At 44.0% G+C, this 15,125-nt stretch overlaps 1 protein-coding gene across 1 annotated transcript in view; it reads left to right on the top strand.

Moving 5' to 3' along the window:
* Positions 1-15,125, top strand: part of LOC142563152 (transmembrane protein 62-like) — a 60,342-nt gene that overhangs the window by 31,594 nt on the left and 13,623 nt on the right. Inside the window, exons 11-12 of the mRNA XM_075673698.1 lie at positions 2,952-3,033; positions 13,138-13,266. Of these exons, the coding sequence (XP_075529813.1) occupies positions 2,952-3,033; positions 13,138-13,266 (211 nt within the window). The remainder of the gene's footprint in view (positions 1-2,951; positions 3,034-13,137; positions 13,267-15,125) is intronic.

The following is a 15,125-nucleotide window of genomic DNA, read 5'->3' as shown; positions in this document are numbered from 1 at the left end:
ACGGCAGTACCAAGATGGTCTGGCACTGCGCCAACGGAAAGCCACGGTCGCGTGATCAGCGGCACTATAGCACCTCCCAAAGCCCGATTTTCTTCCCGACTTCAAAGGCAACACACTAAAGAGCGCAATTTCCTGAAAATCTGCCGTGTATTTCTTCCATATAGTTCACCATGAGATAAAAGAAGGCCTTAGGATTGCAAAAAAAAAAAAAATTAATTGGAAGTCTTGAGCAATTCTGAGTGGAAATTCTGCCGTGTGCCTCCTTAATTACCCTATACTATATTTGCGAATTTTGAGTGATATGAGTTTTTGTGCCGTCCTGAGAGATTCATATCACCAAGATTCTACTGTTATTTCAAAATAAGATGAACCATGGAAAATCTGATGCAATCATTTGACAACTTTGGGAATCAGCAGTGGTGTGTGTATTTTTCTGACTTGACGTGGTTTTGTTGAGAGTGCACTGTGGCTTCTATTCTCCTTTGGGGTTCATTTATGTTCCGTGCAAGCCTTGCAGTGCTTCACTACAGATGCTTAGTGTTTAACAGTCACAAGATGTTGATATTGCCATGTAATTTCCAGTGAATTAATAAATCACATTACCTTGGAAACCTGATTATACGACTTTCTCGGGACCGTGATAAGGATTATGGAAGCTTCATAAAATGTGGGCATCTTCAAGTCCGAACATAAATTATGCCTATAAAAATACTACTTATCTCACGCGACAGATTTATGAGAAACTTCAATTTAAACTACTAATATACTCCTCAGGGCTTGGAAACTGAAATTACCAGAAAAGTAAATGTGGTAAGAATTAATGCTGCAGTACAGGTACCAATCATGCTTTATTTAAATGAACCCTTACGGCACTCCACTGCCCACTGCCGTGATTCCCGCCAGCCTGTGCGAACTTTAAAAAATGTCGGTAAGTTTCTTTTGAACCTTGTTTGATCCGTGAACCAAGAGCTTTCACTTGAGTTGGGCAACATCCAAAAGGAAGTCCTCTGCGGCATCGCGTGAACAGATGAAGTTCCTGATGCCGTCTATGTGACGCAGCACCTCGGCGAACGTGGTAGGCACAGGCACGACGGCATATGTGGTGTCGTCGTCGGAAAACCTGGAAAACTCAATTTGAAAATGTCAACTTGGTAGACACCCTGAGATCGCAACGTTGTCGTCGGGCTCCACGTTCTCGGCGAAGGTCGTGGTGAGGTTTAAACCTTTAAAATCGTCATCAGCAAAGCCTGCATTTGCCTTGAGCGGCATCAAGGTTGTTGTGTCCCCAGCAGAGGAGGCAGTCTTTTGCTTAAAGCCACAGTGCTTGAACAAGTTAGCGATTGTGCTTTGCGACACTGCATTCCACAAACTGGCAATAAAATGCATGGCATCGAGCACAGTGATCTTTTTTTCCGACTCGCTGCGCTCTATAGCTACCAGCCGACGCTGCACTAACCACTTCCTGTACCCTTGCTTGACGCACTTAATGATGCCGGCATCCAGCGGCTGCAGCCGGCTTGTGCAGTTAGACGGAAAAAAAAACGACCTTTATGTTCCTCAGGCTGAACGTATCGGGTGGGTGGCACGGTGCATTGTCCACGAAAAGCAATATTTTCCTCGCCTTAGCACCCATTTTGTTATCCAGCTGCTGCAAAAAATTGCTGAAGAGCAAAGACGTCGTCCACGCCTTTTTGTTGAAGTTGTAGCTGCACGGCAGCGTCTTCAAGTTCTTAAAGCACCGTGGCTTTGCAAACTTTCTAACAACGAGCATGGGCAGCCTCTCGTTACCGTCCTCGTTAGCGCAGAATAGTGCCATCACACGCTCTTTACTACGCTTGCCACCATGACAGCTGTCACTCTTTTATGCAAGGGTTTGCTCAGGCTGCATATGGTTAAGAATATCGCTCTCATTGGCGTTGAAAACGTCGCAGAGTTTGTATGAGACGAGGCAACGATGAGACGAGGCAGGGAAGAAAGCTGCGCCGGAGCGAACCGGTCGAGCGGTGTCAAGCACTCCGCATGTGGAGAGGCCGGGAGAGGAAAGAGACCCACGGCACTTTTCTTTCGTCCGCCGTTCCGTCCCGTGCTTTGCGAGGGTCGTCGTATAATGCGGGTCAGGCGTAAAATTGCGTAGGATAACCGGTTCTTTTTAATGCATTGCTTCTATGGGGACTTCGCCGGGACTGCGCTAATCCGTCATAAAACCCGGGTCGTCGCAAAACTGGGGGACGTATAACAGGGGGTTCCACTGTACTTTTATTGCATATGTGCTGCTAAATCGACAATGTTTGGTAGGTAACATTACCATGGGTAATTATTTATATATTTGGAATGATTTTTTTTCATTTGTAGTGTTCATATAGCCATCAAAAATATAAAAGTTTGAGTCTGTATGAGACGTAATTGTTGCCGTATAACAAATTTGCCATCAAAAAAGAGTTTTAAAATGGTTGTTTGAGGCCACCTTCCTGACTGCGAGTAGTTTTGGTCATCGAGGGAACTGTGTTTATGTGTGTCGTATATGCATTACACCAAGCATGTCTAATTTGTAAGCAGGTTACATTTTATTAGGGAGCAATGCAAAAGTACTCGTGCATCATGCTTTGGGTGTATGTAAATAAATGAACCCCAGGAGGTTAAAATTAATCTTGAGCCCTCCATAATGATGTCCCTCATAACTTGGTGTGCTGATTTGGTACATTACGCCCCATACTTTGTTATCACTGTCAGTGCTTTACCTTTCAGACAAAACTGTGGTACCTTAAAGAAAAAGAATTATTGTGGACGTGCACTGACTCGGGATACAATAAAGCACAAATGTTTGTGAGTGTATACAACCACATATGTCCCACAAATGTTTCAACTGAAAGATTTTGCATTTTGCAATTACGTCAAGGAGCAGTGATTTAGCATGGATGACATTAATATGTGGCCACCCTGCGTGTTTGCAGTTGCGGTTCCTGTTTGTCGTGATCATCCTAGCATGTGTGCTGCCACTGTGCTGGATCAAGGCAGTCCAGACGTCAACATGGTGTAAGGAGGCCCTCTCTTTGTGCGCTGTGCTGATGTGACTCGGGCGTGTTCTCTTTCCCAGTTTGCCACCAGCCACACTGTGTTGCACCTGCCTAATGGCGTACAGACCAGGACATTTCAGTTCCTGTTTGTTACGTTTGAACTAACAGGAGCATCCTTGCAATTTTAGATGTTTAGAGGACTACTAAGGAGAAGAACTATTTGAGCTGTATTAGTAATTTACCCTCCTGAAATACCAGAAAAGCCACTCTTACCATTTAGGGGACACTGGGTAAGCCACAAATGACGCAAAAGTGAAAGAGTTGTGGTAATGCCACCTTAAGGGCACATTCACACCGGCGACTTGAGGAGGTCGCGCGACCATTTGCGACTCGCAATCAAAAAGCGACCGAAGGCGACTGATGTTCACACCGGCAAGCCCGGCTGAGCGCGACCCGCAAGTCGCAATCCCGGAGATTATCGTTCTCAGCGAGAACTCTTGGAATCTACGCGGAATTTGAACGCGACGCCAAAGGAGGCCGGATGTAGACACACGAAAGATCACTTCCGGTGCACCGCTGATTGGTTTATCAGTTTTGCGACCACGGTCGCACGACTGAAAAATCGCGCAGAGAGCGACTGGCCCAAAATGGTCGCTTTTCAAGAAAGGCGACCGTTTGCGACCATTTGCGACTGGTCGCTTTGCGACCAACTTGGTCGCGCGACCACTGTCAGTCGCCAGTGTGAATGTGCCCTAAAGTTCCCGCACCAGCTTGCTGTGACATCAGGAGTTTTGAAGCCGTCTGCTCAGGCCTAGTTAACTTTTTATCAGTAAAGATGGACTACACTGTATTAAAAGTGTCAGACTGAAATTTATATCAAAGAAGTTCATTTAAAAGTGGCACATACTCGCTACCCAGGTTGGCATGAAAGAATTTAGATACAGGAAAACCTCAATAGTATAACGAAGTCGGTAAAATCGGCAATTTGCATCATTATATTGAAATGTTGTATTGAAAATCAACCTTTTATGCAAATGAGTACAGTCACCGATAGTTTCTTTTTTACACGGAAAGGGCCCGCAGAATTTTCCAGATTATCGGGCAATAGAAAAAAGCAAATTTAAATGAAAAAAAACAATTCATTTTGATAAATTTCGGAGTCAGCGATGACTGATATGGTTTCATGCCACGTACGTCGACACTATCATCTCGGCAATGTGAATTAAGCTAAGTCCGCCACACTTTCGCGTGCACTCCACCCCTGCGGCTTGTAGCGTCGCCCACACACTGACAACGCTATCAGGAAAAGTGCCAGCAGTGGGGAGTGAACGCTTGTCTACCTCTCGCTCCAATGGGTCACCGAAACTTGAGATTACGCAACCTCCAATACTAAGCATGCGTTAAGACAGCTTAAACCATCGTGCCACGCCGTCTTGGCACGCCCACTCTTTGCACATGCGGCAGATTACAGTAAAAGCTCGTTAATTCACAACTTGTTAATTCAAAATTTCGAATAATTCGAAGTAGCCGCCGCGGTCCATCTCACAATGTATTCAAAGCAATATGTAACACATCCTGCTAATTCACACTGAAATCCCAACCGCCACCAATATTTCGAACTTCACGCCATCATGGATGGGGAGAGTGCTAGTGCATGGGAGCATGTTGGCGACACTGGCGTTGCTGCACAGGTTTGCTTTTTCCATCAGCGGCAATGATGGTAACACCGTCGCCGCGCGCTGTGTTCTTTGTGTACGAGCGAAAGTGTGCGAGGGTGAGCCAGCGAACGTGGCTCAATCTCGTGTGCACGAGCAAGCCCTCTCCTGTTGTACGCAAGGCACAGGAGTGAGGCGAGTGAGGGAGGGGGGGTGGGGACGTTCTTCTCTGGTGGCTGCTGCTCACAACATGGCCATGCGGGTGCCGTTTCTTGAAAGCGATCTGCGATGTGGCCAAAGTTTGCGCCTGCGTGGGCCTCATCTTCAAATAGATCTGCGCTGTTTCCAGAGTGCGCATAGTGCCGGTAGCTTCGTATACTATGCACATTTTACGTTTCGTTCGTGTTGAAGTGAGAGTTGTACAAAGGTCAATTCACTCACTGCTAATGCTGCATTTCCTCACTCCAGTGTTTTTCTATGAGTTTCTGCGGTCATCGAGCGAGATGTGTTCATGCTTACCTGTGCGCCCATGACACCAAGCTTGTTAATTTAGTTAGTAAGCGAGTGTTTACAAGTTTATATGGCTGATAAAACTACTATCCTTACTTCATATAGCTATCTGTTCAGTCTCACCTTTTCAGGTGAAACTGTAATTTTTTTTTATCTCTGTGCCAGTTAGCGCTATGAACGCATGGATGTAGCAAGAGCCATCTCAACATCGGGCACATTGGACCAAGTTGGCCGTGTCTGGTTACACTCACTGCCTGTGCCAGTGATTCGAAGTATATACATGGTTGTTCATGCCAACATGACATAGCGTGTGTGCGTGCATGCTCACGCCATGTCGGACTATATACGCCCCTTGACCGAGCGATTTTTTTCTCTGACTTTCATTTGTTCAAATTTTGTATAATTCGAATTTTCGTAGCATTCTTGTGGAATTTGAATTAGCTTTTACTGTGCCTCTAAAGCAGGGTGCGTGGCTGCGTGTGCGCTCAGCCTCATTTACAGCCAGGCGCAGTTATGACTGAGATGCGCGCCAACTTCTTGCCGCTCCACCCTCACGTCCTTGTCTCCTTGTGTATACTTCAGTTTCAGTTTATTGTTCTTTAAATACAATGAATTGGTAATAGACAATATACAGACGACTATGATCCCATTACTGCGAGTTCGCTCGCCTCCCCTCTTTCCCTTTGCTCGCGCGGGAAGGGAGCATGCATGAAGCCACCATCTTTCTTGTCTCACCCTTGTACACTTTCACTTGCACCTAAAGCACACAGTGCGCATGGCACGATAGGATCTTATCGCACTTGTACTTTATACGGAACATGATGCGGCTCCACTTCGGCGGTTGCTCTTGTCACACGGTGCGCAGATTGAGAGGTGCGTTTGAAAGCAACTGCTTGTAGTTCAATCATTTGATCATGGGCATCTGCAGAAGTTTCCATTTATTTTCTCGGCATTCTTTTGCAGTAGCAGTGAAATTTCATTATGATGAAATCGCATATAAAAACAATTTGTTATATTGAGCTTCTATATATATGTTGTTCCATGGACAAGAGGTTATGAAAAGTTAAAATACTTCGTTAACTAGAGAATTTAGTTATATTCGTTATATCGTTATATCAAGTTTTAACTGTACAAACATACCACAAACTTGAGGTTCCTGAAGAATGCAGATTGCATTAAAACATGTCCGACAGTTGGTTTCAAACCATTTATCCCAGCACAACAGCCCAATGCACTACTCATTAGATGATGGGCTACTCAGTGATCCAAGTTGATGTGAAAAAGGTCAAATATGGACCGACAGACAGAAAAACCAAAGGCAGGGTGAAGTCCCTAAAGAATAATGGCATTAATATACCTTCCTGACTGCAGGAAATGAATAGTGCAGATACTCTGTAAGAACAGAGAGATTAATTCAACTGCTTGGAATTTTGATGGTTGGTGGTAGATGACAGGTTTGTGGGGTATGTGTTGCCCCATGATGAAAGCATAGTAAGTCGATTTCAGAATTTGCTGCTGGAAACAATGCCTTGTTTGGATGTGTGCACAGGTAACCAAAAGCAGCCATAATTATAATTGATTTCACTTGAGTACTGTAAATTCATAGAGGCATGACACACTTATTTATATGATGTTCATGAATTATTGTAGGCATTTCTTAGTAGAAATGAAATAACATAAAGCTTGTTTTAGCAGGGTTCATATTTAGTAAGTTATTATTACACCATGAAACAATATTTATGACATCAGCATTAAGCCACGCTACGTGACTGTTTACGTTTATTAATTGTCATGAAATATGGTTGTGTCGTCAGCAAAACGGATGCAGTTAGAATACATAGTTAATAAATGATGGTATGTCATTGATGTAAATAAGAAACATGAAAGGGCCCAAAATTGATTCTTGCAAAATGCCCTGGTATCTGTTTTTGGCAAAGATGAAACATCTGCTTACCTGACAACTTGAGCTCAGTTGGTAAAGTAGCTTTGTAAGAGCGCTCAAAGGGGCCCTGAGCCACCTTTTATCGTAGTGGAGAAAGGCATTTGAAGTGAAAATAGGCTATTTCAGATATGGTTTGCCACAAAAAGTACTTCAATGTGTTCAGCAAAAGTGGAGTTATTGAAAGTAAAACAACCACCTCCACTGTACTCCCATTCTTTTTTTCAATGCCTTGCACTGCAAAGGCGCAGTGGGGCGGGCCCACAACGCTCCGCCTTCTAAATGTCACCGTGGCGCGCAGCTCAAATTTCATTTTGGATGTTAACGTACACGCCACGACTTCCGCCTTTGGTTCCTATGCCGCACCAGAGTCCTTCCATGTTTTTTCTGGTCACGAAACTGCCGCCTCAGTTTCATATAGCGCCAGCGCCCGCCGCTAGAGGCGCAACCGTGCATGAGAGGGCATGCGAACGCCGCTACCGCTGTGGTTGTGTGTGGGGCAGCCTCGGTATTCTAGCTTTCTCAACTTCCTCAACGATCGCTTTAGTTTCACGTAACTATTTTTAACATTGAATATAATTAAATTACTGCCTGAGCGTGTCTTCTGCGATGATATGAGCGCACGGGACGAAAAAAAAAGCCGCTCATAACATGGAGCTTGCGGCGGTCTCAGACCAAAAAGAAGAAAGATCTGGAATTTGAAGAGCCAGAACCGCGATACGATTATGAGGCACGCCGTAGTGGGGGACTCGGGATTAGTTTTGACCACCTGGGATCCTTTAAAATGCACCTAAATTTAAATAAACGGGTGTTTTGCATTTCGCCCCCGTCGAAGTGCGTCCGCTGTACACGGCCGGGCGGTCCCGGTCCGGATTTCTTCGTCATCGCCGTTCGCCTCAACGCTTCGGTGGGCTCCGCTTTTTAATATTTGCCTTAAATTAAACACCGTGCATTCGCAACAAAACGCCAGTGGTCCCACTTATCACCAGAGGAGTAAGCGCCAATTCTCCGTTGCGCGTAGCGCCAGATTGTTCGCCGAGCACAGCTGTTCAGTTTCTGTTAAACTGTGGCATGGAAGGACTCTGTGGGCAGCATCTTATAACGAGATCAAAAGAATGAAATTGCTATTGCAAAGGGCTGCTACCGTAGAATACTTAATGACAAAGAAAAGGGAACTGAGCTGCTCCATGCGCTTAAGATTTCTTGCAAAGGGATGTCATTTCTGAATAAGATTTAGGTAGAATTAATGCAAGACGAACTTCGCTACTAAAAATATTTGCCTTAAATTAAACACCGTGCATTCGCAACAAAACGCCAGTGGTCCCACTTATCACCAGAGGAGTAAGCGCCAATTCTCCGTTGCGCGTAGCGCCAGATTGTTCGCCGAGCACAGCTGTTCAGTTTCTGTTAAACTGTGGCATGGAAGGACTCTGTGGGCAGCATCTTATAACGAGATCAAAAGAATGAAATTGCTATTGCAAAGGGCTGCTACCGTAGAATACTTAATGACAAAGAAAAGGGAACTGAGCTGCTCCATGCGCTTAAGATTTCTTGCAAAGGGATGTCATTTCTGAATAAGATTTAGGTAGAATTAATGCAAGACGAACTTCGCTACTAAATGTCTTCCTAGACAATCACATGTAAGAAGACAGGACAGACAGACAGACCTGTCCTGTCTTCTTACATGTGATTGTCTAGAAAGCGCAACCAATGTTTCCTATTACAATGAACCAACTTGCCCAACAACGCATCCTGCTAAATGCCTTCGGTGCGGCTTTTAACAACGGATTAAGGCGAACCTGAAGTGTTAGGACCTGCACAGTTGAAACTAGCTGTAATTAGGCAATTGCCTTAGCAAGCAGTCGTTTAGAAGCGTCAGTAAGCTCAGCACTTCACTGCTCGTGGTTTCGACGCAGAAACGACGAGACTAGGTATTTTGGTTCTTAATTCGCAACTATTTACAATATGTTAAAATGCTGCAATCACCGGTCCTGATATTCTTATCATGGTCGAAAAATGAAAAAGAACTTTATAATTCGATTAAGAAAATAAATAAAACGTGTTGGTGCAAAAACAAAATACAAGCACGATCATTTATTCATCATGTAAAATAAGCGGAGCGAAATACAGATAGCACGGAGGCGTCCGGTCACAAATGGTCCACCATTCACAATGCAAGAAGTTTGTTAAAAGCATGACACTGATATAATACGCATAAAGAAATAAGATCAAACGTGAGAGGTATGCATTGGGAGGCAGGAAACAAACACCAGCAAACGAATGGCAATAAGTACAGAATGCATAGACGATTGTTTCTATAAACAAGAAAGTGTAAAGCATAAGCATTTCATAACACACGGCTAAAGAACTCTCAAACGAACACAAGTAGCCACATCGCAAATACAGCAATTTTTTTTAAATGGCTTGTTAAAGATACCACCTTTCTACTTCTTCAGCTGTTACTTAAACATGCAGACAAAACTTGCTCAGCAAATCACAATACAAATGTAGCTAACAGTGTGCTAATAACCTTCTTACTCATAGCAGCTTATAGACTTAAAAGTACGTGCAATTGAAGAATTGTAGCCCATCATTAGCCAAGACTAAAGGACAATGGAAAATAAAACAATGCATATTATTCTGTTTTAACACTTGCATTTAAAGGAATTCTAATGCTATACCTTTCATAGATGGTCGGGGTAAGGGCGCTATTGCTGTGAACTACTCTATCCTGGTATAACACAAATTGAGGTTGCAACAAAGCATAAAGCAAATGTGTTCAGCGTCGGCTTCTCACGCTCCAGGGACACGTCGTCGCCGTTGATGTTGAAATTGTACGCAGTGACGATGTCCGAGGCGTCAAAGTGTTTCGCGCACACACGTGTATACTTCGATTCGAAATTAAAACCGCCACTTTCCTGCCGCGGTATGGCCCGCTTCCATTTCTCGTGCTGCTCCTTGTTATTAGGTAAACAGAACAACGACACCTTTTCGGTCGTGCCCTTGTAGCCGGAACGGCACCCAGGCACGCAACACGTGTTCGGCATCGTTGTCCCACCCCACCACTTCAACCAAACAGCCCAACACTCGAAAAATAGCACAGCACATGCACAGAACGTACCCGAAAAGTCAGCTCGCCTCGCACTGCACACGCATTTCGGTACGCGAACGATGCCCTCTGTGGCACAGTGGCGCCGCGTCGCGGCACCTTTGGGCAGCATATGAACCTCTCCCATAGCGTGACGGCGGAGTTTCGTGACCAGAAAAACATGGAAGGACTCTGGCCGCACTAAGCATAAGCCAAATGCGGTTGCCCTCAGCGAGCTGCAGTATGCTTAGCCAGTGGACCCGTGGCAGGACCTCGTGGCAACCACGGTATATATGCAGTGTATCCATCTACAGCTTGATGTCAGCTATCGGCCAATAGCAGCAGTCTAAGGGAATGGTGAAATAAAGTGTCCAATGATGAAACAAGGCACCTAGAAGAGAGGACAGGGCCTTCTGTTGAAAAGAGAGCTTTTGAGAGAAAGGTGACTTTGCAATCGGCTTGCAAGCTCCATGCACCGCGTACGACAGCAAAACTTGGCTGAGATGTTCACAACAATGTGTGCTACCCGCTGACTGTGTCATTTCACCAAGCCCAAGGGGTGAGGGCCCCTTTAAGTAGGCCCACAAATTACTAGGTATTCAAATTTTGCCTACACATAGGTGCGGTTAATGGTGTCAAAAAGCTTTATTTAAATCATGAATACCAGCTTATTATTAAAAAATTCTTTTATGTAAAAATTGAATTTTCGGGTTGTTGAATGGTTCATTTTTGTTTGTGCAGAAGTGAAACAAATGACACGGATAATGGCAAATGCTCTTTTGGTGTGGTATAAAACCTTCTGCAGATTAATAAAGCGCGAAAATGTACTGGTTTGTCAGAGATGCTGAAAGGGTTACTGATTAGTTTTTTTATTATTTTACAAGAAACATGGTGGAATGATTGTCAGGTGATAATTAGACAGAATCTTTTAGTCTCTTTTAAACAGAGGTATTACTTGTTCTTTAGATATAGGTGTAAGCCACGTTCTATCATAGCAGTGACAGATGGCGCCACCATTCTGTCATGGCAAGATTGACTTTTTAGTGGTGTTGGTTGCTACATATGACAAGCACTTCAGCAAGTAATTAAACGAGGAAGTAATGCTCACAAATGTGATTTTAGCCACATAATGCCAAACACATCATATTTGCAACCTTGAAAGGCTGATTTAAGCAGTAATGGAAAAGCCTAAGTAGCGTTCTTGATAGGCTGGAGCCAAGATTTAGTTATGGATAGCATGGCAAACCAATTAAATTCATCACTATACGGATACACAGAACTTTATTAAAAGCATCCTAAGAAGTGCTGCACCTTAGGGCGATACCGCAGGCCGCTCCCACGTGGAGGACAAACCTAACCGCCTCATCGCAGGCTCTTGGGACAGCCCAAAGCTGACAATGGTATTCCAAGCTCTTGATGGCCGAGTTCCAATTCTGTTCAGTGATGTCCTGATCCTCTCATAACGAGGGACACCACCAGAACGTGTGATCTAAATTGCATGTCCATGTCCCCCCGCATCTCGGACACTGTGAGCTAAATACATCCGGGAATAAACAGTGCATGAAGGCCAGACTAGGATAAGAGCTAGTCTGAAGCATCCTAAGGGTTATAGCCTGAGGTCTTGTGAGCTTTTTATGTGGTAGAGGAAAGATTCTACTCTGCAGATAGAAATGTTGAGTGAATTCATTAAAGGTGAACAGAGTGTCCCAGAACTCATGGACATTGGACTGTGACAAGGCTCCTCCTCCCACGCGGAGAGTTAGTACGTGTGCCTGGGAGTGGGCAATGTCATTGAGGTTGATGAGCGAGTCCAGATATGCCAGGGCATATGGTGCTCCTGTTCGATGATTTTAGCATAGCACGATGAAAAATCCATTACCGAAATGTATGGCAGCACAGCCTGCATTGTTGGGACAAATCACGCATCATGCTATAATTCATATGGGATCTATAGATGTGGCTCTGGAGATTACACCCTGTTCACTTATGTTAGGATCATAATGTCAATTTTTAGTTCGAATAACATTTCTGTGTTTTTCTTATAAGAATGTATTCTCCATAGCCAGTAAGACAACCAACGCTAGTCAACCACTCTTTCAAGAACTGCGAATATTACCGGTATCAGTTGCATACAAACTAAAGATAGCTCAAATAATAAACACAGTAATAAGAACTAATGATCCATTTCCTCTTACACTGTGTAGATCACCGCTGAGACAAACAAGAGCCGCCACTAATAATAGATTTAACCTACCGCCTTGTCATAACACTTAAGGTCAAAGGCTATTAGAATACAATGGTGCTCAGGTATGGAATGAGATTCCCGATGACATCAAACTCAAACATAATTTTTCGGCCTTATTGAACAACATTTTTCTTGTCTGTCCAGAACTGTGGGACTAAATACCTTTGTGTTTGGTTTTGTATATTCATAAACCTATCTTTTGTTGTTTTTCAGAATATGTATGCGCTTTACATATTTGCAATACTGCTATTGTAGTAGTATCTCACGTCTTTTTGTACATGTAGTTTGAATGTCTGCCATTTCTTTAGTGAATATCTTGTATTTGGACCTTTCACTAGCCGAGCTGGCTATGGGTCCAATCATGTTTTGTTGTATTGGTTGTATAAAATAAGATGATGTTGATGATGAAAAAAAAATGGTAATAAAGTTGTTTCAGTTTTCCTTGATTAGGAATGGTGTATGGGCTTTGTGTGGTTAAGCTGAAACCACTTCAAAATGTGGCCTTTGAGCAAAATTTGAGGGGTAGTCAGCCAGCAGCTTAGCTGGAACATTTGCGTACATCTAGCACTTATTATCACACAACGCTTGGTACAGTGGCATCAAAGCACATTGCATGTGCCATGAAGGGCATTGTTGAATACAGTGTGTAACCGCAGCATTTGTGTTTGTACTTGTGCCCCTGGCAGTGGGTCCTCCTGATCTCAGTCCAGGTCGTCGTCTGTGCTGTGGCTGCTTCACCCGAAACCTTCACCTGCTGGTCTCGGTGGACGTGCTCTTCTGGCCATTGCTCGCCCTGCCTCTCTACCTGGCCATAGGTACAGCCCTGTGTTAAACAACTTCCCAGCCTTTTGCATTTACGAAGGGTCTGTAATGCATAAAAGCGCATGAGTACAAGATAGCTGTGTCGAGGCATGACACGCAAGACGTGCGTGCACGCTTGTACCTGACCTGGAAGTTGTAAGTGCAAAATGTAGTAATCTCCGCCTCAACCCCCGTGTGTGTACACAGAGATACTCTTGAGTGATACGGTGGCACCCAGCTGTATAGCGTGATACCTGCACAGACTCGCTTCAACTCGGTCTCAGCCTGAAATCCTTGAGGATTCACTTTAGTTGACTTAGACTCATGTGTATCTCACGGTCCAAGTGGTTTTCAAGTGCTGTTGGAAATGGGACACAGCACACAGTAGTGTAAACACACAAAAAGGGCATTTATTGCTCCATCTGTTCAACAGTGCCAACTAAGTTAAATATATATAAAGGGAACATTTCCTAGATGGCGACTCGGTGGTGTATCAAGAACATTCAGCTCATTATGCAAGGGTACCAAGCAAACGTCCACATATGCCATGCCATGCCCTGAAGCCAAACGGAAAGCTTTCACGAGACAGTTGCACTAAGTGCACCGGTGAGCGCATGGTCGGTGTACACCCGCTGCCATCCCACAGCCAAAAAGAGAAGGAAGCAAGTTCCTCTCACACCCGAGTTATCCACGGCGTCGGGTGGCACTCGCATCCCAATACTCATGCCATTCCTCATTGCAGCTGCATAGTTGCGTACAACACCAACTCCAACTATTGCTTGTGTCTCATGCAAGGAAACTGAGTGTAAGTGCAGGCTGTGCCGAAAGGACAAATGTCAAGGGATGTGGGAAAGTCCCACACAACTCAATGAGCAGGTTTGCCGACATTTTGTAGAGGCGATGAAAATAGGTTTTCTCTGATAACTCAGCCCCCATGGTGAGGAAGCACTTTGATGAATACTTATTTCAGTTATAATGTAAGGGATTACAAATTATTGACCCAATTTTAATACGTGCCTTTTATTTATTTTGATTTTTAAGAAATTGGGTAGACAAGTTTCTGCACGGTCAATCGAACACTATTCCCAAACTTTTGTGGCGCTTCTATACTTTACCGCATAGCAGAAGTGTATTGTGGCGAAACTGACTTCAAAAAAAAAAAAAAGACTGTGTGTCAAAGCTGACTTTAGCGTAGAATGGTGGGCTAGTTGGTGTTGATGCATTTGCTGTGACATAGTTGCTAGTGCAAACAAGGCTTTAAAAAAAAAAGGATAACGCTCTGTCTTGTCCCACTTTTTTTCTGTTAGTCTTTTATGCGCTAGTAACTATGTCACAACAAATGCAGAGTTTTAAAAAGCAGCCGCCATTATGCAACAGATTTTAAATTATTGTCCATGTTTTCTGCTAAAAATTGGGATGTGTGTTAGATTTATACTTCCTTTAGGATCTTTGATGTCATTTTTACATTAGTTTTCTACTTTGGACACAGAAAGTAGGCGTGCGTTTGATTCGGAGATGTGTTAGAATCAGGCAAATACTACCAAATGCATCAGCAGTGTGTTTTGGCACCTTTTCCCCATCTTGTTTAATTTGAACCACCGGATAATACAGTCAGTTTCGTTGGTCCCAAGGTAGCATTAATGGAAGTAGACTATGTTATTTTGTTTAGAGATGAGAAAATATGCTGTACAGTCGACGACCGACAATTCGGACTCCGCGGGGAACTTAAATAAGTCCGAATTATTGAATGTTTAAAAAAACGAATGTGTCCAGAAGAGATCACTTTATTTACGTTTTAAGGCCCCTGTGCATGGAACAAATGGTCGATGCATTGCTGCACACAATTCCGCTTACGTGCAACCAAGTCCGCCGC

This window comes from Dermacentor variabilis, chromosome 11, assembly GCF_050947875.1.
Source record: "Dermacentor variabilis isolate Ectoservices chromosome 11, ASM5094787v1, whole genome shotgun sequence".
NCBI lineage: Eukaryota > Metazoa > Arthropoda > Arachnida > Ixodida > Ixodidae > Dermacentor > Dermacentor variabilis.
The sequence above is the reverse complement of the archived record's forward strand: the minus strand, read 5'-3'. Positions and strand labels throughout refer to the sequence as shown.